The sequence below is a fragment of the Panicum virgatum genome, chromosome 8N (genome assembly GCF_016808335.1).
Source record: "Panicum virgatum strain AP13 chromosome 8N, P.virgatum_v5, whole genome shotgun sequence".
In the NCBI taxonomy this organism is placed as follows: Eukaryota; Viridiplantae; Streptophyta; class Magnoliopsida; order Poales; family Poaceae; genus Panicum; species Panicum virgatum.
This window is the reverse complement of record NC_053152.1, coordinates 42,956,557-42,980,841: the sequence shown is the minus strand read 5'-3', so window position 1 is coordinate 42,980,841 and position 24,285 is coordinate 42,956,557. Positions and strand designations below refer to the sequence as shown.

Below are 24,285 nucleotides of genomic sequence, written 5' to 3'. Positions count from 1 at the left end.
GTGAGCACAAGAATCGGTTAAAACGGACTTAAAATGATAAAGTTATGGCCAAAGCGGAGTTCTAGGGTTTATTTGCGAAGGAATGAAAAGTTCAGGGGCTCTAGTAAAGAAATCGAGGGCCTAAATATAAATAAATCTAATTCACAGGGGCTGACACACAAAGGGACAACTCCTAGATGGCGGGTTTAAATTTATTAAAGGGCAGGGTCTAAAACGTAAATAATAGGTCTATTTCGCAAATATTTTTGAACTATGCTAGACCGCGGGTTGATTCCAGGGAAACATAGGGGCTCTTTTGCAAAAGAGGCTGGGTTGACCGGTATTTGCCTCTGTTGACTAGATCTAGATCTAATCTGCGCCATTGGTCTGAGATCGGACGGCTCAGGGGCAATGCGACGGTGCGGGCAGCGGAGCGCCGGCGGCGGGCTCGCCGGCGCAGGCCAAAAAACGACCGTTCTGAACCGGATTTGAGAGCAGGGAGGACGGGAAGAATGAGGACGAGGTCGCAAACACATCTAGGACACCGGCTCGGCGAGGCGAGGGACGGAGTGGGACGCGCGACGGCGAAAGGCGGCGCGAGCGGAGATAGCTCACTCTGGCGAGGAATCTCGCGCGAGACAGAGGGGGAAACCGGAAAAAGCAGGGGCTGGAGAGGGTCCTCACGGCGACGTGAAGCTTCGGGGTAGTGAAAACATCGAGGGGAGATGACGAAACAGCAGCGCGTCACGGAGCTCCGAGCTTCAACAATGGCGACGGCACGATTTAGGGTTTGAGGCGGCGGCTGCTATGACTTCGGAAAGGAGTCAAGGAGGGGTCGCGGCGCCTTTTATAAGTGTCAGCAGGGGCATTGGCGTGCGGGCCTAGCGCTCCGAAAGCACGCCCCGTCGAGCTCAAACTCGAACCTGAGTCTAGCGCGGGGAGGAAGAGGGAGCTGGCGAATGGGGCCCGCCGGTCGGCGAGAGAGAGGGAAGAGGCGTGGTAACGGGCTAAGCGCAGGAAATGGGCCGGAAATTGGGCCGGCGGAAAGAAGGAAAAGGGGAAAGAGGAGTGGCCTGGCCGGATATGGGCTGTGGGAGAGGGAGAAAAAGAGAGATGGACCAGAAGAGAGAAAGAAGAAAAAGGGAGAAAGAAAACCCTTTTGATTTTCTGGTCACAACTATTTGAATTCAATTTTGAATTTGAATTCAACAAAACCCAATCAAATAGAACAATGCATAGCATGGATGCTCAAAAACTATTCTCCTTGTATTTATTTTTATGGCTAAAGAAATTATATAAATTCTCGATAAATGCTCTAGAAACAAGATAAATTGAAGTAAACCTTATCAAACCTATAATTAAATCAATTAAATTTATTTGGATTTCTAAATTGAAAATTAGGGTGTTACACATCCCAATTAAAAGTATAAAGAACTTGGCTAAATTACGGCCGGCCGTATTTTAGCCTTCCGCTACTGCCGATCCATTTTTGGAATAGAAAAACACAATGTCACCTATTCTTTTCTTTCTAAGGAAAAACTGCTATCCACTGCACACTCTTAGACAAGAGCGCAACCGTGGCAAGGATAAGAACAAAAAAAATGACATCGACACATGCAAAATCAATCCCATACTTGAAAAAGCTATAATTTTACAACGGAGTATCTAAATTAAAATCTGATTGCGCCATTGCATTGCCCCTAAAAAAAGATCAAAACAAGATCTCACTTCAATATGTTTCGATGATATTTTTCTCGTATAGTTCAAAAAGCACTTTTGTTAAAAGTTGAAAGCATATCATAATGAACTCCGAAGCAATTTAGAATAAATGTACAAGCAAATAAAACAGATTGATCCGAAGCAAATTAGAATAAATATACAAGCAAATAAAACAGATTCACAATAATATTGTTTCATAAGTCATCACGTAACAACTACATACACCCTGCTTATACTTTGACTTTAGCTTCGCTGCACATGACCTACAAATATAATATAGTGAATTGATCAAGTATCATTTAGCATCAGGGTGTTTGATTTAAGGCTAAAAGAGGCACGAAAACATTATCAGGTATCTTAGAACATGAATATCAAGCAAAACATACATGATGAGGCAACTTAGAACACCATACTGTCATTCAGCACATTAATATTTTATTTTCAACCCCCACCCCACCCCTGATGAAAAGAACACATATGTCAGATATCATAATACATTTCTAAACAAGAAGGGGTTGTCCGAACATATAAAAAACAAGTCTTCACACCTCCTCTGGACCCTATAACCAAGCAAGAATTTGAATAAGTACAAACAAAAGATGGTAGGTAAGATAAGTATATCCGAAATGACAACCTGTTGTAATAGGAGAAAATGCCAAAGCCAGAACACACAAAAATGCTAACCTAAAATAGAATAAATTGCTTGTTCATTAGAGTTGTCTAAAAGTGAATTCCAGTAGAACCGATAGCTAATCTATGAATAATTTACTTGTTGGTTTAGTTAAGTTGCCTACAAGTTGTAGTTTAAAACATATAATTTAAAAGTGTCCAAATTTCAAGCTATACAAATTGTGGATCATGAGCAACAACAAGCTCCATCCAAGAAAAATGTCATGGAAACCAACCTGCAGAAAACAGCAGTGCAATGAGCCTAGTTGTGGGTCACTTCAAATTGAACAAATGCAATGACTTATTGATCGGATGAGTAGCCCCATCCGGCAACACCTTCAATTGTACATCATTTCAGAACTACAAAACACATGTGACTGAAACAACATGATTTTATAGAAATGCAAACGTTATGAAACTACATAAAATTTTGAACCTAAGAGAAGAAGTTCAAGAAAAAGGCAGCAAGAGTGATAAAGAAAGAAAGAGGATACGAGCATGACAATCTATGATAGAGAGAAAGGGAGAAATTAATAGAAAGCTCCAAAAATCAGATCCCATAGTGATGCTAGATAATGTGTACCCTAAAATAATCAAGTAACTTGCAGTCTAGAAAGTTAACAATCGACCCACAAAATAGTATCATTGCATAATGAATAATTTGTTTGCTCATTTAGCATAGATGGTGTACACATGTAAGTGCACGCAGTGATCAGTAGAAATTACAAAAAACAAATTATCACAATTCGTGAAAAACTGCTAACAATCACGACACAAGATTGCTTAGCTAGTATGATTAATTTGCATGTTGATTGAACATAAGGTGCATACATGAAATCCAAACAAATGATCAGTAGGAACATGGGAAAAATGCTAGAATCTGAATACAAAAATGCTAAATTAGTAAAAATAAATTGCTTGATGATTTAGCTTAAGTTGCCTACATGAAATAAAAAATGATTAGTAGGAATATTGGAAAAATGCTAGAATCAGACTGCAAAAGTGCTGAACTAAAATTACTAAATTACTTGATGACTTAAGAAAAGTTGTCATTGCTAAATTATGGATTAGCAATGGAACATTACGATGGAATAAAAATAAAATGATGAGGCAACATAAAAGAAAAGGTTAGTGTCAACTGTTGTAGAGGTGCATGGTATTAGACATCTCAGCATGGGAGCCGATGACCATGGAAACTGTGGAGTGGCAGCCTCCACTGAGGCTCTCAAGATTTGGGGTTTGTATTTCCTCAAGAAAAAAAAGGCAATTTTATAATAGTACCAAAATATAACTGAGTTGCATGGTGCCATGGTATTAAAACCTTGCTTACAGATTCATAGAAAAATTGTAATGAAAGAAAACTGAACATAGCAGGAGGTGGGGTTCTTTCTATATAACATCACTTTTTATATTATCTTTATTACTTTGAATAGATGAAAACAGGGAGTAAATATCTAATATTACATGTCCGATAGTTCACTACTGATGAAAACATGAACTATCATGTAACTTGATGCTAATAGTAGTACTACTTGAATCTAAAAGATAAATTATTTAAATAGTGAACAATCAAATAACTAGCATCACCAATCGAACAACAAAACAGTAGCACTACATAGTACTGCCTGAATGAATCATGATTGTTGTCTAATGTTCCGCAAATGTTCCTTCTCTACGCATGTAAGTATTTTTTTTATCAAATCACCACAAGTATATTTATTTTTGTAGTATAGACAATATAGCAGAATGCATCTGTGAATAAAGAGAAGCTGAAACCAAATCTATTCTAACTTGCTTTGATATTTACTAATTCAAACCTCAGGTAACTGTTATTCTTTTAACTAAGAACCTTCTCAAATACTTGCACTTTCACTATGAACTGACTCCAACAAGACAGCAAGAGTTACATACAAACAAAATATCAGTTATAATCTCAAGTAGGGAAAGATATAGGTTCCAGGTGAAGTACCTAGCCAACTTACTGATGCAATGCATATATTGCAACTTAAGATTAGTACGTAGCCAACTAGATTTAAGGTATTTCGTTGGCTACATAATGATGTATAACTGCAACCAATTTCTCACTTCCATAGTGACACCGGATATACAAACTAATGAATCTTGAATAGCCTAACAATGGTGAATATGCTAAAGCTTAAATCAAATATTTTCGTAGATCTACCTCTATTCACTGCACCCTCCACCATTTAATGCCCTGCATGAGACAATATGCATTGAATCAAACATGCAGCAGGGAAATGATGAAGAAACAAAAAGGGGGGACAGATCCGTACAAACCTGCTGACAACCTCCTCAACTCCAGAAATGAACCTCCTCATGACAACCACTGCATAACTGAAGGAAAAGCAGATCAACCTCTAGAATAATGCTAGATTCATAGGGAATTCGAACACAGAGATTAAAGTCAATGTGTTCCTGCAATGAATTGCTCAGAAACAAATCCTTGACCCCGTAATTGCTCGCAGCTCCTAGATTTGAGGAGGATTAGAACATATAAGACTGAAATAGATCAGAAAAATGGAGGTCGAGATGAGAATGGGATGAAATGTGTGCGAAGGAAATAGAGAGAGAGAGAGAGGAATGGGATGAACTTACTTGCGCATCTGATGCATTTCACTAGCGCGACGCTCGCGGGGGGGGGGGGGGGGGGGGGGGGGGGGGGGATAGGTCTCGCTAACCATGCGTGCCTGCATACGCCCACGCGATGCCAGTGGTGTGGACCAAGGTGCAGCTCCTCCCTCGATCCGCCGCCGCCACCAGGACTGCTCGCACATCCCACAGTCTAGGGTTGCGCTGCCGCCGCCTTCTCCCAAAACCCCATCCCCCGTCTGCAGTAGGAGGAGGATGGGGGCTCTGCGTGCTGAGGTTGGGCCTCCCTGAGGCGGCGATGCGGGGAGCTCAGGCTGCCGGTGATCTCCGGCGAGAGAGAGAGAGAGAGAGAGAGAGAGAGAGAGAGAGAGAGAGACCGTAAAAATGGTTTCCAACGAGAGGGGGAGTGAAATGGTTATCGTTTATGGTTTCAGCGGAGGGATAGATATTCTGAACATCAAGTGTACGGGTCCGATCAAAAATAGATGGCAGATGGAGGCGGCCGTTCGGATGAGCAAAAACGCTGCCGGCCTAACACTAGTCTTTATCTTAAAGGTATTCGCAGTTTCGATGTAAAATTTTGAAAGGTATGTGAATCGAATGTCAAATCCAGTGAGACATTCGTATTGTGAGTCAAATATCAAAATTTCTCCTTAAAAATATTGGCGAGAATTCATTAGGTGCTTTCATCCTCTCCCCGACCAATTACTTTGCCAGTAAGGCATGCTTTACTTAGCGGCGTACGGATCCAGAACTACACTCTAGGTTGACAAAAGTTAAAAGTAGTGTAAATAGAACTATCATCATGAGGCATATGTCCAGTATTTTAAGAGCATACGTGCAGCCATATCAAAGGGAAATCATAAAGGAGTAGCTGGAGATAAATGGACACGAGACGAATCGGAGGTCATTCATGTTCAATCACAATAAGAAATTAGAGGGAAATTGCAGATAGAAGCCTGATGACCACACCACAAAATTCTGCAAAGAAACATCCCTGCACAGCAGACATCGGATTCACTAGCAAAACACAAACCATCCGAGCCATCAAACAAAAGCATCTCCCGAACTACCTGACAAACAGAAACAAACACATGGACGTAACACATTAGAGTGTGTTCGATCCTTGGTAGGGCAGTGCAGTAACTGGTTAGGTATCACTTGTACCAACAGAAGCATTGTAACAAAAGCACCCGAAATTCACAGGCAGGTATCATGGTAACATAATTGCACAAAGATACATGAAATTTTAGTACAGGAGACAATGCATTTGGATGATAATGCTAATATTAGTTGAACTCCATCCAAAAGAAATTCTCAATACACAATAACAGATATCCTCAGACGAAACCATCACACAGACTTCACCCCTTCTTCCTCTAAACCTACATAATTTATTCTATCCAGCCTCACCTCACAGTATATACATTACAACAGGATCTAAAGGACTATTACGATCCTACCGCTTCTTCAACCTCTGGGTGTCAAAACTCGAATCCAGGACAAAAATCAAGCCGCAAAAGCCCCCTCAACACAAGCTTTACAACCGACCACCAAAATGAGACACGGACAAAGGAAAAAGCAAAGGCAGAAACTTCCCTTCAAGCACTACTTGTCAGCCTAGCAACACCACCAGCTACTGTCCCTAACTAGGAATTTCAGAAGTCGAAATCCTATTCTTGACTAGGAATCTCATGTGCTTGAAAGTCCTCAAGACCCTCTCCATAATGAACATCGGCAAGATAAGACTGCAGCGGGTAGTAACCAGAAGAAAAAAGGGGATACCATTCACCTTGTACTATAGCTGTATAACAGCTCCTACCAAAAATGTATACCTAAAGAGAACTAGAGTAAAAAGTGACCTAGACTTGGCAACCCTACCAGGGAGCGACTATAACATCAATCCCAAGCACTAGGAGCCCCAGCTCCACCATATCCACCACCACCATATGAAGAGGAACCACCATAACCACCACTGCTGCCTCCACCATAGTAGTCGCCACCTCCACGAGAACTCCCCTTGCCGAATGAGGAAGAGTCATTGCGGAAGTCACGGCCACCGAAGCGGTTCCCACCTCCAGACCGTCTGTTCCTTCCCCCACCACCATAAGATGGGCGAGCTGCATAGCGTGAGAGCCATGCAGGTACTTCCTGGTTAGATTCTTGCATTAGTTCAGCAAGAGATCTAGCCATTGATGAGTTATTATCGTTGAAGAAGGCAGTTGCAAGGCCACTCTTTCCTGCTCTCCCAGTTCTTCCAATCCTGTGTACGTAGTCGTCAATATCATTGGGGAGATCAAAGTTGACAACATGAGCAACATGAGGAATGTCAAGGCCCCGAGCTGCCACATCTGTAGCAACCAAGATAGGAGTCTGCCCACTCTTGAAGGATCTCAGAGCATGTTCTCTTTCCTGTCAGAAAAAGTAGATCAATGAATCAGGAATAGAAAAGTCACTGTTAACACTCATAATGATTTGAAACAAGTAAATAAAAAATTAAAGGTCAAATTGGACATGGTTAAATAATACAGCAGTGTTGGAACTTGGAATCTTGGATATAGATATGAGCAAACACAAGCAACTCGATGTGTGTGCTGCCTAATAGCAACATTTGCAAATAGCATCCTGTTTAGGGCTTGCCAGACACACCATTAGATCAGGTAGCAATAGTAACAAGATAATATTCACTCGTCATCGTGGCACTAACTGCCCAGTGGTACTGCACTGAACAAGTGTAAATAAATGCCCTGAACAAAACTAACTATTCTGAAGGGAGTACAAACAAAAACAAACCTGCTGATTTCTATCTCCATGGATAGAAGTAGCTGGAAACCCATTCATGCACAACCAGCTTTCCAATGAATCAGCACCCCTTTTGGTTTCCACAAAGACAAGCGTGAGCATTTGCTGCAGCAGGGGGGAAAACAAAATGAGTAAAAATATAAGGAAAGTTGATTTGATAGCATGGACAAAAAGATTAGATCGAACATTACCTTTCCTGTATCTCTTTGTGCATGTAGAAGGTCCATCAGGTGACTTCTTTTATCTGCCTCCTGCACAAATTCAATTCTCTGGACAATCAATTCAGTACTCGACCCAACTCTTCCAACAGCCAGGAAGATGTAGTTCTCCAGGAAGTCTGATGCCATTCTCTGTATTCATTGGAGTAATATCGATATCATTAAGAATGTAAGAGTGGAACAACTTTGCCATTAGAGTAAATAAAAAATATCCAACAAGTTCAAATATCAAGTGCAGATACAATTAATCAGCACAGCAAGCAGCTTGATCTACACAAGTCCCGATGATCATCTCCAGGAAAGAGAAGTTCAAACAAGAAAACAAATAAAAGATGTTTGAAGAAGAAAACTAATTTGGAACAAGCACTGGCTAGCAAAGGATAATCCAACGTCCATGTTATTTTTTCTTCTCAAGTTTTTAATAAAAACATAGGGCGAATGCAGTTAAGGATTAAAAAAATCACATATATGCAATGCCAAGATAATCATGGTATACCGTACTACGATAGAAATGCTTCTACAATGAACATGATAATAGAACCCGCATATAAAATTATATCACAGCATTAAATAGCATATCAAAAGTTTCAGCTACACAAGCATGGCAGTATCAGATTGTCAATTCAACATTCATAAACAACATATTAAACTAACTAGAAATCATATAGCACATCAGGTCACAAAACTAAAACAAATTGCTTTGCCTAAGCTCATCTAGCATGGAAAGAAATTTTAAGAAAAACATGCAAAGCTAATAGCCACAACGCTCAAGCACACACAGGACATCAGCGGGGGCAAACATGCCATAACTGTAACAAGAAATCAAACAGAAACGCAACAAGGACCACAGTTTTTTTTTTTTTTGGAGAACAACAGCTTACAAGAAGCGCGGAATCTTACTTAGGAGATGTCTGGGTTCAGCAATTTAACATCACAGTAATGTTAACAAAGAAACAACAGCTCACCTGGATTTCCTTTGGGAATGTCGCACTAAACAGCATTGTCTGCCTGACACCTGGTGGGGGCATGTCCATTTGCTCAACAATTCTTCTAACTTGTGGTTCGAAACCCATATCAAGCATTCTATCTGCCTCATCAAGTGCAAGGTATCTAATTGACTGCAATGACACTCTTGCCCTTTCTAACAAGTCAACCAAACGGCCAGGGGTAGCCACAAGAATGTCAACACCCCTCTCAAGATCTCTTAACTGCAAAGATAGAACACAGCTTTAGGATGTGATAGAAACCTAAGAAAATAAGCTATTGTGATGGTTCAGTGATCCCAGTGGCGGAAAATATCTTGTGTCATGACAAGTCTGGGGAACTACTATGATTCATGTCTTGATACTACAAGTATTAACTAGCTATAAGCTTTGCATTGTAGCAGCACAAGTTTTTAATATAAAGCTCATAATTCTGCACCCAAGGTTAGTCTAGACAAATGTATGCTATGCCAGGCAAGCTTCAACCTAACCAATTGAGGTATTAATTAAAGAAGAGTATAGATAGACAGATAGTCTATCCATAAATCATCCTGTTAAATCTGCTGCTCAAAAGAAAGAAGCAGACCTGCTGCGTAATCGGCGCTCCTCCATATGCAACAACTACCCTAACACCAGTCTGGTACGAAAATTTCCTGGCCTCTTCATGAATCTGGCCACAAAAACGGAAGACAGCATCAGCAACCCTGATGAATCTGGGGAAAACTAGGTAGCATCCTTCCTACACCACCAGCACAAGAAAAAGAAGGAGACGGTGACCTGCATGGAGAGCTCCCTGGTGGGCGACAGGATGAGGGCGGACGGGTAGGCCGTCCTCATCCCCATGCCCGCGCCCCGATGCGGCCTCTCGGCGAGCGGGCCCCTCATGATGCCGCTGATGATGGGGAAGCAGAAGGCGGCCGTCTTGCCGGACCCGGTCTGCGCGCAGGCCATGAGGTCCCGGCCGGCGAGCGAGATCGGGATCGCGTGGCGCTGCACGGGGGTGGGGCGCACGTACCTGCAGCGGCGGATGTTGTCGTTGAGCGCGGCGCCGAGGTCGATCTCGGCGAAGGTGGCGACGGGCGCGGGCACGTCGCGGCCCGAGGTCTCGACGGGGATGTCCTCGTAGGCGTCGAAGTTGATGCCCGTGTTCTGGTGGTCGTCGAAGGGGACGCCGTCGGCGTCGGCGGCGGGGAGCGGGGGCTCGGAGCCCGCGAAGGGGTCCGGCTCGCGGTCCCAGCGGGGCCCGCCGCGGGGGCGGCCCCCGAACCCGCCGCCGCCGCCGCCGCCGCCGCCGCCGCCGCCGCCGCCGCCCCGTGTTCCGGGGCGGGAGAGGATGCCGGCGGCGGAGCGGGAGGGCGGCGCCGCGGCGGAGGACGGGACCGCGGCGGCGGAGGAGGCGGAGGCGGAGCGGTTGCGGAGGTGGGGCGGGACGTAGGAGGAGCGGGCGGGGCCGTTGGAGGCCGCGGGGGCGGTGGTGGTGGTGGTGGTGACGGTCGGGGGCGGCGCGGGCTCGGCGTCGGCGACGTCGGCCCAGGACGTGCGGGAGGTCGCCATGGCGGCGGCGGATCTGCGCGGCGGCGGCGGCGGCGGAGGGGGGATTTGGTGTGAGTTTTTTTTTTTCGATTTCGATTCCGATCGATGGGATGAGGTGGGTGGACGGGAGGTGGGCCAGTTGTAATCGGGCCTGCGGCCTGCCTGCCTGCGGCTAGCTAAAAGCGGGGTGGGGAGGGGAGAGGCGGTGGGCGTGTGCCCGTGCGTCGCCGCCCCGGCCGGCGTGGCGGCTCGGCGCGGGGTCGGTGGGGAGGGACCAACAGGCCACAGCTGGACGAGCGGGGGCGGAAAATATCTGGATGGGTGGGTGGAGGCTAGCTAGCTCTCGTGGTCTTTTTGGTGACGCGTCGGTTCGGGAGGGAGGGGTGCGGCGTGCGGCGTGTTTTTTTTTGGGGGGGGGGGGGGGGGGGGGGTTGGTGCCGTGTCGCGCTCCGTTACCCGGGCGGGCCTTTTTCCGTGCTGCGCGCGCCTGCACGTCTCCGGTCGGGTTTGCTTCGCGGGGGCGGGCCGGCGTGCCGGATCTGGCGTGTTTGTAGATGGTTCTGGAAGGAACCGTGCGGCTACTCGTGCGAGACCTTCTCCAACTCCATCGAGTTAGGTTAGTAAAAGGATGCCGTACCTGTGATGAATCGGTGAGAAGGAAAGACACGAGGAAAAAAAACACGATCTCTCCATCTCTTGCTGAGCATGGTTGGCCTCCTAGCCTCTACTCCAAAAAAAAGAGAGTATTGTTGAACAAAATTAGCATGGAGGAAACACCAACTTACGTGGCGCAGTCTTATGATCTATCACAATGGACTTATCAGGGAACATGCATCCTAATTAAGGAGTCTAGACGGTTGCAATGGACGTAGAGCAAGTTTAATGAATCCGCCGACTACAGGACAGGGTGTATTTGGCGCGCGGTGTGATAGACCCCACCACCATTCAATGCACAACATCACTGCTCCGCCAATAGCAGGGCGGCAGCGTCTCTCAGCCGGCCGCCCCGTTCTCTCTCCTCGTTTCTCTTAGCTCGGAGTAGACATCAACCCGCTTACAACCGGTTATTAAAATTCTCTTATTAGTGAAACCAATGAATAATAAATGCTGAGGTGATTCGTGGAGAGAACTCTCATGCTAGTCTTTCACGATGTTTTTTCTTGTTCATTGCATGCTTCATCAATAATTTTGGATAGAGGGAGTAGCAAGGAAAACAAAAGAAAAAAGTGGACACACTTATTTATTTCATTATATATATTTATTTGGATAAAAACATACGTATGTATATATATATCATTGATGCAACACATGCATAAGAGCCCGCGAAGGGGTCCGGCTCGCAGTCCTAGTGGGGACCGCCATGGGGGTGGGCGCCGACGCCACTGGGGCCGGGGCCAGGACAGGAGAGGAGGCTAGTGGCGGAGCGGGAGGGCGGCACTGCGGTGGAGGGTGGGGCCAGGGCGGGGGAGGCGGTGGAGAAGGAGCGGTTGCGGAGGTGGGGCCGGATGTAGGGGGAGCGGGCAGGGGTGTTGGAGGCCGTGGGGGTGGTGCTGATGATGGGCGGGGGTAGGGCTGGCTCGACGTCGATGATGTGAGCCCAGGACGGGCGGGAGGTCGCCATGGCGGCGGTGAATCTGCGCGGCGGCGGAGGGGAAGGAGGGTCAATTTGGTGTGAGCTTTTTTCCTGGGAGGAGGGGATCCGATTCCGATCGGTGGGTGTGCGCCGGGGGATGAGGTCGGTGGACGTGAGGTGGACCTGTTGTAATTCTGCCTGCCTGCGGCCTGCAGCTAGCTAAAAGCGGCTAGCTAGATGGTTCTGGAATCTGGATCTTGCGGGTACTCGCGTGAGATCTTCTCCATCGAGTCCATATTAGCAAAGGATACAACTCGGCTCGATGGAGAATTTGCAATTTTAGACTCGATGCATCCCGGAATAATTTCATATGCGTCTTGGTTTGTGCTCTCGGTATGTGAAATTATAGAAATGCTCTTGTAAACATCAGCCCCAATACTTCCATTGAAAATGTCCAGTAAGAGCTCCGGGAAACCAGGACGCTGTGCTCATGAACACCAGCTCCTCCTTATCCTCCTCAAATTCACATCTCCCGGCACGCCATCCGTGGCTCCGTTGTCTTGGTCAATCTGGCCGGCCAGTTGCTCACATGTGGTGAATTCGTCAATCTCGAGAATTTGCCAGCTCAATGTTAGAAAATACTTATAGGGTAGGGTTTGCGTACGTGCGTTGAGTGCGTTCATAGGGTGAGTGTGCGTGCTTTGTGAGTGTCTGAGTTGTAATGTGTAATCTAAAAAAATGAGGAAGAGGGAGCTAAACCCAAGTAAGGAAAACCTTCCATCGAGAGCTAAATATCTTATTCAAATAACATCCTCGTGGATTACTCACTCTGAGAAAAGTTTGGGATCCTAAGGAAATTTGAGTTTCCAAACTAGCTCTAACCTGACTGCCATCCCCGCCCTCCTCTCTCCAAATCGCTATCATGTGGGCGCATTTTCAATCTGGGTTGGAGTTCTATCATGTGAGCGTCGTTGAGCGAATTATGACCAGAGCTTGTGCCAAGATTTAAAATGCTGTTGCTCTGAACAGTTCTTGGTTGAATCAAAAATTGGTGTTTGCTTAGACTTATCAAATTTGCTGTATTCTGAAATTGTTTTTGTAAAATACATGATGGATGCAATATTTCTTATTTGCATAGATTTTTGGGAGTGAAACATCAGCAGGAAAAAAGACGCAACAATTATTTTACTAGAGTTGGGCAGAAACAAATCAAGGGCGCATTACATGTAAAGTAAGATGATTATTGGTATTGGCTGCATCCATGAAATGAATCTAGCCATCAGCATCCATTTTTAAACTATCCTAACCAGTCAATCCGTTATCATCCTCTTCTGCAGCAACAATTCCAACATCACCGTTGACTTGTGGTAGAAGTTGTCGGCGACGAAATGTGTAGCAAAACTCCATAGGATTATGATGATCCTTGCATCTCAACATCCATATTAATTTTTCATGATCTGAATTCTAATTGCGTATCCAAAATAAGTATGCATATGTAATTATGTATATATAAATTATATTATCTGTATTCCTATCAAGACCATGCTATAGATATATAATATCTTGACTTAACCCAAAACTGATATATTTATTGATGAAAATTTTCAAATACTTTAATTTATTCCTTATTAATTTATGCCTGTAACACCCCAGGTGTTTCATTAGCTAAACCAGGGTCATTAGCACCAAATCATGTACTCTTAACCCAATGCAAGTCTACATGAAATAATTAGGAATTTAAAATCTTAGTTGTGTTAGATTTAAAATCATTTTTCAAACCGTGGTTTAATTGAACATTTTCCTGAAATAAAGCTTGTAGAGTTTTAAGTGTTGAACAATTTTCATGTTTAAATATTTTTAAGTTTTCATACAAAAGTCGAAGAAAATTTGAATTTAACTCGAATCAGGTAATAACGTACTTTCGTCGGGATTTCAAATTTAACTTTTGAATTGAGCTCCAAATGAAAGTAAGCCTGAAACAAAAATGGTAGGGTTTGAATTTTGGAACAGCTTTCGTATTCAAAACTTTTCGAGTGTTATTTGAAAATTTTTGAGAAAAATTCGAATTTGAATCAAATCTCTATTTCTCTCTCTCTCTCTATTCTCTCTGTTCTCTCTCTCCCTCCCCTGTTCTGGCCGGCCGAGCAGAGGGCGCCGGCCGCGCGCCGCCCGCCCGGCCAGACCACCTCCCCACCCCCGGGTTCGTCCAAACCAGCTCCCTCCAATCCGTTCGGCTTCGCCACATGTCGCTGTCCCCCGCGCGCACGCCGAGGATGGCCGCCGAGGCGCCACGGCGATGCCGTGACGACCCGACCGACCGCACCTCGCCCCTTCTCGCGCCCTTAACCGTCTAGAGCTTCCCCTCGAGCTCAGAGACGTCCCCGACCTTCCTTCTCACCTCCTGAGCTCGAGAGCCCAGCTCCGCGCGCCCCCTTTCGCCTGGAACGGCCACCGCCGCCACCATGGCCGCCGCCGCCCCCTAGGCTCCCGCGGAGCTCCCTCCTCCACCCTCCCTCGCGCCCAACCGACCCCACAGCTAGCTCCCTCACCCTCCGCTGGTCCTCCCCGACCCGCTCGCCATCGCCCAGGCCCGCCGGACCGCCGCCGCCGCCGCTCACCGCCACCGCCGGCCGCTGCTCTCCGCGGTGCCGCCCGCTCCGGCCACCCCAGGCCCAACCGAGCCCACCTCTAGGTTCCTCTCGCCCTCCTCTTGCTCCTCCCCCTTTTCCCCCTCGCCGCCGGCCGCCGCAGGCGCCGGAATCCGGCCGCCCGCCGCCTCCCCTGCCTCCAACTCCGGTCAGGGGCGTATCTACGAAGAAAACACTTCTCTAGGGGCCTCTGCGCTAAAAGATCATTTTTTCCTTTTTGTTTTTCCAAAGCAGTGAACTTGTAAATTCGATATAAATTTGTAGAAAAATCGGAAAAATGCAAACTCAATTGATCTGTGTTCCTTGTTACTAGATCTACAACTTTCATTACAAGCACATTTTTATTTTATGTCTATATTTTAATCTAGGAAAAAGATTAGATTACATAGACCATAATTATTCTGGGAGTTCTACTTAGCATATATAGGTGATTTTTGGATGGTAGCTAATCCATGCCATGATTAGTGTTGTGTAAAAATTTGAGCACCAGTTAACATATATAACTAGATGAAACCCTAGTTTTGGCTAGATCTAGTAGAGTAGCTTACTTTTTATTTCTGGATGTTCTGTTATAGATATGTGTATGAAACTTTTTCTGTGTGCTTACAATACTAGATTAACATCACTGTCCAAGTTTAATTAATTTTAGATTTCTGTAGCTAGCTCTGTGATTTAATCTTTAAAAATGGTGCTAAATTGTTATAAATAGTTATTATAACTGGAAAAATCTGAAAATTTTACCATGGCTCAGTCTTCAGAGGTTAAGCTAGCACACAAGTTTTGAGAGCCAAAAACACTTTGTAACTCTCTGTACAAATTAGTCTTGTTGTATGTGAGTGGAATTTGTCAATTTTATTACTCATGTTATATGTCTAGAAAAATTCTGATAAATTTAAAGTGTGTTTAGCTTTATGTGTAGACTCCTCTGTAAAAATTTTAGGTTCAAAAGTGTTGTGGTTTAATCTGTGTAAATTCATCTTGATCCTAGCATGTTATCGTTAGTGTTGTTAAAGGAAACAACTTTTGGGGGTTTTGGTCTGTGATGAAAACCCCACCTTGACTTTATGAACTAACTAATATTGTTTTCCTACTTTATAAACGATTGCCCAATGAAAGAAAAATGATAGTGTTTTATTTTCTAATTTGAGTCTTGTTGTATTACATTTTTATTGTGAACTAACTCATAAATTATTACCATCACAATGACTCACCCATGTGCATCTCATATAGATACTACCACTCTCGTTGACGGAACATACGAGCTGGTGCCCGAGTCCGAGAGTGAGCAGCGTGAAGCTCAGGTGAATCTAACTGAAGTTACTGAAGACCCGAACCCGATTTCGGAAGAGCCTAGATCCAGTTACGCCCAGGAAGGCAAGCCCCGGAGCATGTCCCTCTATTTTAAATTATGCAACTTATTATTGTTCCTATCTACTTGTGCATTTGAGTTACAGAAGTTGACTGGAACCTTAGTTGCATGATCCTAGGTACCGATGTTTGAACACTAGTATGTGCAGGTCGTTAGTTAGCTATGCTAATGGTTCGGTAGAAGTCGACTGATTTCCTGTCACTCGCGAGAAATTATAGGAGTTTGTTGTTTACTACTTGCTACAACTATAAGGTTTACGGTCGGGGTCGTGATACTCGGGATGCCCTGTCTGTTTAGTGAAAAGTGATAAGGCCGCAGTGTGTGGTAGTGGTGGTTAAGCGTTTGAACGTACTAATCACATGCCGAGAATATGGTAATCGGTAAGCTTAAGTACTGGATTGAACCGCAGCCGGAATATACTCCCCATCGTCTTGACGTCGTTCTCATCTAGCTAATGACGGGTGCAGGGCCGGGCTCTGTAGTCGAGGGCGGTGGGCCTGTTCCGTGAAGCGGGAATTGAAGGGAAAAGTTGCACGTGTGACTCTGAGAGTAACCACGTGACGTGTGTTTAGGTCTGCCTGGCCAGGTTAACAAATTCGATTCGAATCGTCCATTTCTCACCGGTTATTGTGACTGCTTAACCCTTCTATCACATAGAGTAATAAGTGGAATATGTATGATGATGAATATTGTTGGATGATGAAAGATAATTGTTTTCCACCATATATGCTATTGGATAGATGCTAATGTAGAATGGTTAATTAAACTAGAACTTGCAAGCAAAAACCTGAAATAAGGACTTACTCTTTGTGGCTTTTCAGCAAAAACAAACCCCCACAAGCCAAAAGCCTTGCATGTCTAGTTAGAGGACTATGTATATCCTAGTCGGGTAAGACTTGCTGAGTATTAGTATACTCAGCCTCGCTTGTGGCTCAACTTGTTTCAGGAGATACTTTGGAGGACATGTTTGCCAGTCTGACCTGGCCTTGCACTCTCCCGCCTGGTTGGTCCGTGGAGTGGGATACGTCCCCGGCCAGCGATGACAAGAACGAGTGATGTCATGAATCGGGCTTCATCGTGACACCCCTATCGTCGTTAGCTCTCGTGTTTACTTTTTGCGAAAATAAAGGACTCTGGTGAACTTCTTTTATGTTGGCTTTACGAAGAGTACTTTGTAAATTTGGAACTTGGGTTGTAATGCTACTTTTATGTTAAACTTTGTGGTGTAATATATTGTGAGGTGTTGTAATCTCTGGACTCACCTTTGCGTGAGTTATGCTGCTTTGTTCGATCCAGGTCTAAGTGGTTTTATCGGGATTTTACCCGACAGACCTTCGATGTGCTCCGTCTGCGGTGCGAGTTAAACCTAATTGTCTTTGCAACGATGGTTAGCGCACTTAAGCCGGTTTATGTCGGACGGTGCTGCCACAATGCCCTCCCTTGTAATGAAAATAAAAAATGCCACTGTCGTCCTCCTATTGAACCACGGCCCTCCCACTCCCAGCCGCCACCGCACGGGGCCGCCCTCCTGCTGCTCCCCGGCTGCCACCGCTGTATGAGGGCCGCCCTCTCACTGCTCCGTGGCCACTGCCACCACATGGGGCTGCCCTCCTGCTGCGGCGGCGGCACCTGCCCTTGGACGTGGAGGGGTGACGGTGTAAGATGGCGGCGGGAAGCGGAGCGGCGGCAGGGGGGAGATGGCTATGGGGACAGGAGGAGAGGAGGGGCGGCAGGGAGAAGTGTGAAGAGGGAGGAAATATATTATGGTGGTTATCGCTTCACCACCGGTCATAATAAGCATCACCGCTGGATCGTATTACGACTTGACGGTAATGCCCATCGTACCTATCATCATCCGATCGTATTACAAATTGGTGGTAATGGCGATTATCACTATTTGGAACCCGCGGTGATGAGGCAGCATTTGGGATGTGATATTCTGTAGTAGTTTATATACAACATGACTGTGCGATATGTGCAGCTAAGTGGAACAATACCTTTTTTTTCATGTTGGACGCCCCTGCACGTCTCAGGTCCGGTTGCTTCGCGGCATCGCTCGGGCCGGTGTGCTGTGTTTCTAGATTATCCTGGAAGGAACCTTGCAGTTCCTACCGCGAGATCTTCTCCATTGGGAGTCTAGATATGCGAGGAAAAACAATTTGTTCACCAGATTTCATGAACTTCCCTGTCACCCCAAACGGTGAGGAACCTTTTACCCTCGCATCGAACGGTTCCAAGGCTCCAGTTTGGAACCGTAGAAGACATTAGAAAACATAGGCCTACTAATGGGTTGGGTTGAAATGGGTTTTATGGGGTGGATTTTAAAATGGAGTGTGTTTGGATGATTTAAAATGGGTTGTATTAGTTAATGGGGTGGGTCGGGGCGGGTTCTATATAAATGCGGGTTTAGGCGGGTTGGGGTGGGTTGAAATGGATATTTTTTACAAAATAGTATAACTATATATAAATGTGGGTCCACGTGAGAGCTGGACTCTGAAATTAAAACCACGTGTTTATATCAGGAAATTTTATCGAAATTGACTGAATTTTGTTGGAGATGACTCAGTACGACTGGCAGCTATTTTGTGCAAAGCAGTGTGGCTAGAACTACATATGGGCCCCACATGAAGAGCCGGACCCTGAAATTAAAACCTCGCGTTCACACTATAAAATTTTATCGAAATTGACTGAAATTTGTTGGAGATGACTCAGTACGACTGGCAGCTACTCTGTACAAAGCAGCGTGGCTAGAACTACACGTGGACTCCACATCAAGAGCCGGACCCTAGAATTAAAACCTCGCGTTCACACTATAACATTTTATCAAAATTGACTGAAATTTGTTGGAGATGACTCAGTACGACTGGCAGCTACTCTGTGCAAAGCAGCATGGCTAGAACTACACGTGGGCTCCACATCAAGAGCCGGACCCTAGAATTAAAACATCGCGTTCACACTATAAAATTTTATCGAAATTGACTGAAATTTGTTGGAGATGACTCAGTACGACTGGCAGCTATTCTGTGCAAAGCAGCGTGGCTAGAACTACACGTGGGCTCCACATCAAGAGCCGGACCCTAGAATTAAAACCTCGCGTTCACACTATAAATTTTTTTCGAAATTGACTGAAATTTGTTGGAGATGACTCAGTACGACTGGCAGCTACTCTGTACAAAGCAGAATGGCTAGAACTACACGTGGGCTCCACATCAAGAGCCGGACCCTAGAATTAAAATCTTGCGTTCACACTATAAAATTTTATCGAAATTGACTGAAATTTGTTGGAGATGACTCAGTACGATTGGCAGCTACTCTGTGCAAAGTAGCGTGGCTAGAACTACACGTGGGCTCCACATCAAGACTCGGACCCTAGAATTAAAACATCGCGTTCACACTATAAAATTTTATCGAAATTGACTGAAATTTTTAGAGATGAGTCAATATGACTGACAGATACTCTGTGCAAAGTAGTGTGGCTAGACATATATGTGGTCCCCACATTAAGTGTAGAACCATTAAATTCCTCTGCATAATAGAACCCATGGTTTTTTATGGGTTACCCGCTTATAATGGGGCGGGTTGGTTAGAGTTGAGAAATTAACTAATTGGGTTGGGTGGGGTTGGGTATCTAAATATGTTAATTTTGGGTAGGATTGGGTATGGTGCGGGTTCCAACCCATTAGCAGGGCTAAAAAAACACATGTGGGAGAGTGATACCAACCAGGGTTTTCAATTTCGTTTGACAAAAAAATTTGGACATGGCCGAAATCAGCGAAATTTCGGCCGAAATATATTTTTAGACTATTTTTAAAAATACTTTTAACTATATTTAAATTATTATTTCCGAAATTTGGGCCGAAATCAGCGAATTTCGTGAAATTTCGCCGAAATTTTGAACACTGATACCAACTCTCCTCCATGTTTCCTTTGAGGTTGGACGATGCGTCTAGATTAGTGAAGGATTCTATGTACGTGTATCAGAGTGGCGTAGGTTAACGTTCTAGTATATATGATGATAAAAGGTGGACACACTTATTTATTTCATTAGATTTATTCGGGTATCGGCTTCATCCATGACATGAATGAATCAAGCCTAGGCGTCACAGTTGATCAGTACTGCTCAACCAAGAAACCCCTCGTCGTCACCCTCTGCAGCGGCAGCTACTCCGGCGCGGTGCTGCGGCGGCGGCGGAGAGGGATGCCACTCGTAGTATCTGCAGCAGCACTCCTTGGGCGTGTCGCAGTTGTTCTTCACGGGCTTGTCTTCCGTTCTGGCCCTGTGCAGACACTCATCGGCGCACTTCCTGAAAGTGCATGGGTCCATGTGGAAACAATCTGTCTTAACTGCAAAGTTCAAGCGACCCACATCGACCGATCTCACCGGATTAGCAAGCCATGCATCCTGGAAGATATATACATGCATATGGAAAGTATAAGAGCAGTTAGATAGCCACATACCCACTACGAGGTTGGAGAGGGCTGAAGACGCCATCACAAGAATGCAAAGAGCAGCGCACAAAGCCACCCTCGTTGCGGCGTTCTTGACGACGACGGCCATCTGGAGAGAAGAACAATGTTGGAGTGCCTGTGGATTGTTCTGTTCTGTTCCAATTTGCTTATGGCTTTGTTTGTCTGTCTGTCCATGGTTATATAGAGGCCGGCCGGGACATGACTTTGGCTGTGTATTTATTTATTTATTTATTTATTTATTATTACATGAATCTATGAACTCTCCTAAATTAATGCTAATGCATGCACTTTTGTTGATATCTTGCACCATTATCAGATACAGAGATATGCTTCTAGTTTAGATTATTATTCGCTAGTACTCGAATCCTTGTACATAAATAATCTTGATGCATTTTTAAATAGGAAAAAGTCCAATTTTCACTCTTGAACTATCGCAAAAGTCTGATTTTCAACCTTCAACTACGAAACCGGACAACATAAGCCATCCAACTGTCAAAACCGGGCAAATTTGGCCCTTGGGGTGGTTTTGAAAGTGGTTTTGCATTTTCTAAAAAAAAATAAATAAATCTAATTAGATTTAAAAAATCAAAACTAATTCACTTTAAATAAAAAAAAGAAACTAGTACCAAAATTTTTCTAAAAATATAACCTATCTATTATTGCTCCATTTGAATCTTAGTTATTAAAAATAATAGGCATAACTGCAAGTAGTCAAATATTACGAACATAAAAAAATTAGATCTGAATAGCTCACAAGTCATGTGACAATAGATTGGTTACATTTTTAGAAAACTTTTGATACCTATTTAATAATTTTTTAACTTAAAAATGAATTACTTATAAATTTTTAGTGTAAAATTGAATATTTTTAATTCTCACATAATGAAAAACCACCTTCAAAACCACCCCAGGGGCCAAATTTGCCCGATTTTGACAGTGGGATGGCCTATATTGTCTGGTTTCGTAGTTGAAGATTGAAAATCGGACTTTTGCGATAATTAGAGCGTGTAAACTGGACTTTTCCCTTTTAAATATGGGAAAAGTCTAGTTTACATTCTTGAACTATCGCAAAAATCTAATTTTCAATCTTAAACTACAAAACCAGATAAGATAGGCCATTCAACTATTGAAACCGGACAAATTTGGTCCTTAGGGTGGTTTCATAAGTGATTTTGTATTTTTAAGAAAAATTAAAAAATTCTAATGAGATCTATAAAATCAAAACTAATTCATTTTAAAACAAAAAAATGAAATTAGTATCAAAATTTTGCTAAAAGTGTAATCTATCTATTATTGCTCTATTTGAATCCTATTTATTGAAGAATAATAGTATAACTACAAGCAATCAAATACTATGAACATAAAAAATGGATTCGAATAAATGACAAGTACGATGCCAATAGAGAGGTTTCATTTTTAGAAAAAATTTGATACTCATTTCATATTTTTATAATTTAAAATGAATTAATTATATTTTTTAGTTTAAATTTGAATATTTTTAATTTTCGTAAAATAGAAAACCACCTTCCAAAGCACCCAAAAGGGTCAAATTTGCCCGGTTTCGATAGTTGGATGGTTTATCTTATCCGGTTTTGTAGTTTAAGTTTGAAAATCGGATTTTTGCGATAGCTCAAGGGTGTAAACTGGACTTTTCCCTTTAAATAAAACTAGTAGAGTCCACGTGTAGCATGCACATGTTTGAAAGTTGTATGGTTATATGACCAGGTCCGACGGTAAAACGCGGACTAAAAAATACTCACATTTTAGAATATAACTGGTAAACCTCATATGTTAATATCACGTTAACTTATTCTCACGGTATTGTATTAATATAATCAACAGCAGTAAAAAAAATCCAAATACACCCTTGGCGATGAAGCCCACGACGTGTGGGACGAAATCTTGCGTCCACTAGGGAGAGTCCCCAAACTTGAAGATGGCCACGTACTCCCACGCCGTGGCCGGCGCCGCGAGCCCCCGCGACGAGGAGGAGCGTGACGAAGCAGGCCGGCAGCCGGCAGCCGGCAGCCGGCACCCCACGGCGATTGGCGAACGGAACTCGGAGACGCGACGCGAGACACGGTACGGTGGCGCGCAGCTGCGTGCCCGCGTTGCAGATAGAGCTGCGCCTGCGCCGGCCCGGCGCGTGTCTGCTGCGCCCCGCCTGCGCGCTCGTCTGAATCCCCGCGGGAAGGCGGAGGAAGAGGAAATCCGCATCTTTCCAAACACAAATGATTTCAGTGGATTCATATCTGCAATAACTTTGGACGGACATCACCACTAGTGTACACTAAAAAATCATTTAATTGACGTAGATTTCTCACAATACAGGCGTACAGCCTATTCTTACAACAAGGACTGCACATCTATCTAACAAAATAGAACACACTTACACAGTTACACACACACATTGTCCGATCATGCAACATGTTAAGGTTCGCTCTACAACATTCTCGTGCCACGTGGGCTGTGGAGCTTCCAGAAGCTGGGCTTCAGAACAGGCAAAGAAAGGTCATGGAAAGGAAAAAGTCATTTATGTCTCCCTCAACTTTGGTCCGAATCCGCTTTTCCTCAATAGACCACAAAACTGGTTATTTAGACTCCTCGAACTTCCGAAACCGTTCGTGCGACCTCCTTTGATCGGTTTCAGGGTGACGTGGCAGCGGTTTTTTCTTTTATATTTATTTTGACTGAATCTTTGAAAAATCATATTAAATCACAAAAAAATCATAAAATAGAAAATCTAATTTTGTTAGACTCCACATGAGTAGATCTACGCAGTGAACATATTATATGGTATACTTTAGTATAAATTTTTTGCTGTAATTTTATATATATATTTTTCTATAATTAATTTATAGATACAGTTTCTGTTGTCTAATTATGGTAAAAATTTTATGGTGGGCTAATCATTATATGGTGGAGCTGTAGTAAAAATGTTATAATTATGGGATCATGTATGACTGAGATATAGATTTGTCTATATAAACTTAGATAAATTTAGACGAATCTATAGATAAATTTAGATAAATCTATATCTCAATCATACATGATCCTATAATCATAAAATTTTTACTATAGCTCCACCATATAATGATTAGCCCACCATAAAAATTTCATCATAATTAGACAAAGGACACTGTATCTATAAATTAATTCCAGAAAAGTATATATATAAAATTATAGCAAAAAATTTATACTAAAGTATACGACATAATATGTTCACTGCATAGATCTACTCATGTGGAGTCCAACAAAATTGGATTTTCTATTTTATGATTTTTTATTATTTAATATGATTTTTTAAAGATTCAGTCAAAATAAATATAAAAGAAAAAGAAAAAACTGCTGCCACGTCACGGTGAAACCACTCAAAAGAGGTCGCGCGAACGGTTTCGGAAGTTTGAGGAGTCTAAATAACCAGTTTTGTGGTCTAGGGAGGAAAAATGGATTCAGTCCAAAGTTGAGGGAGGCGGAAAGGACTTTTTCCTCATGGAAAACACATCCGCTATTGCTTTCGTGGGCCGCCCACCCCTCTCTCTCCGGCACGCTCTGTCTGGTCTCTCTCCTGTCTGGGCCGTCTCTCTCTTTGCTGTCTGGGCCGTGCCTTCGCTCGGCTCTTCGGTCCAACTCCGACCCGATGGTCATAGGGGAATAGAGGGTAACCGACGCGTCAGACCCGATGCATGGTACTAATACATGCACGCAACAT

General features: G+C 43.8%; 1 protein-coding gene and 1 long non-coding RNA gene across 5 annotated transcripts; both read right to left on the bottom strand.

Annotated features, from left to right (window-relative positions):
- Positions 1-1,758: 1,758 nt before the first annotated feature.
- LOC120685726 lies at positions 1,759-5,045 on the bottom strand. 4 transcript variants are annotated; one of them, XR_005679713.1, is made up of 3 exons: positions 4,666-5,045; positions 2,604-4,582; positions 1,759-1,961 (listed from the first exon to the last, which is right to left on the bottom strand). It is a non-coding gene; the product is annotated as an uncharacterized LOC120685726 (long non-coding RNA). The 4 variants fall into 4 exon arrangements; XR_005679714.1 differs by lacking the exon at positions 1,759-1,961 and adding an exon at positions 2,052-2,258; XR_005679712.1 differs by lacking the exon at positions 1,759-1,961 and having other exon boundaries at positions 2,072-4,582; positions 4,666-4,887; positions 4,984-5,036.
- A 1,145-nt stretch (positions 5,046-6,190) lies between these two features.
- Positions 6,191-10,577, bottom strand: LOC120685341 (DEAD-box ATP-dependent RNA helicase 52C-like). Its single transcript, XM_039967196.1, has 6 exons — positions 9,758-10,577; positions 9,567-9,650; positions 8,963-9,205; positions 7,971-8,129; positions 7,771-7,884; positions 6,191-7,389 (listed from the first exon to the last, which is right to left on the bottom strand). Exons 1-6 carry the CDS (start codon positions 10,532-10,534, stop codon positions 6,877-6,879), a joined length of 1,890 nt encoding a protein of 629 aa, XP_039823130.1. The 5' UTR covers positions 10,535-10,577; the 3' UTR covers positions 6,191-6,876.
- Between the last annotated feature and the right edge of the window lie 13,708 nt (positions 10,578-24,285).

Bases quoted from the DNA above. Each gene is read 5' to 3' on its own strand.
- LOC120685341 (XM_039967196.1), bottom strand. From the start codon at position 10,534: ATGGCGACCTCCCGCACGTCCTGGGCCGACGTCGCCGACGCCGAGCCC. The intron at 9,651-9,757 runs GTCACCGTCTCC...TTTTGTGGCCAG, and splicing joins CCAGGGAGCTCTCCATGCAG to ATTCATGAAGAGGCCAGGAA. The intron at 7,390-7,770 runs GTTTGTTTTTGT...TTTTTCTGACAG, and splicing joins ATGGAGATAGAAATCAGCAG to GAAAGAGAACATGCTCTGAG.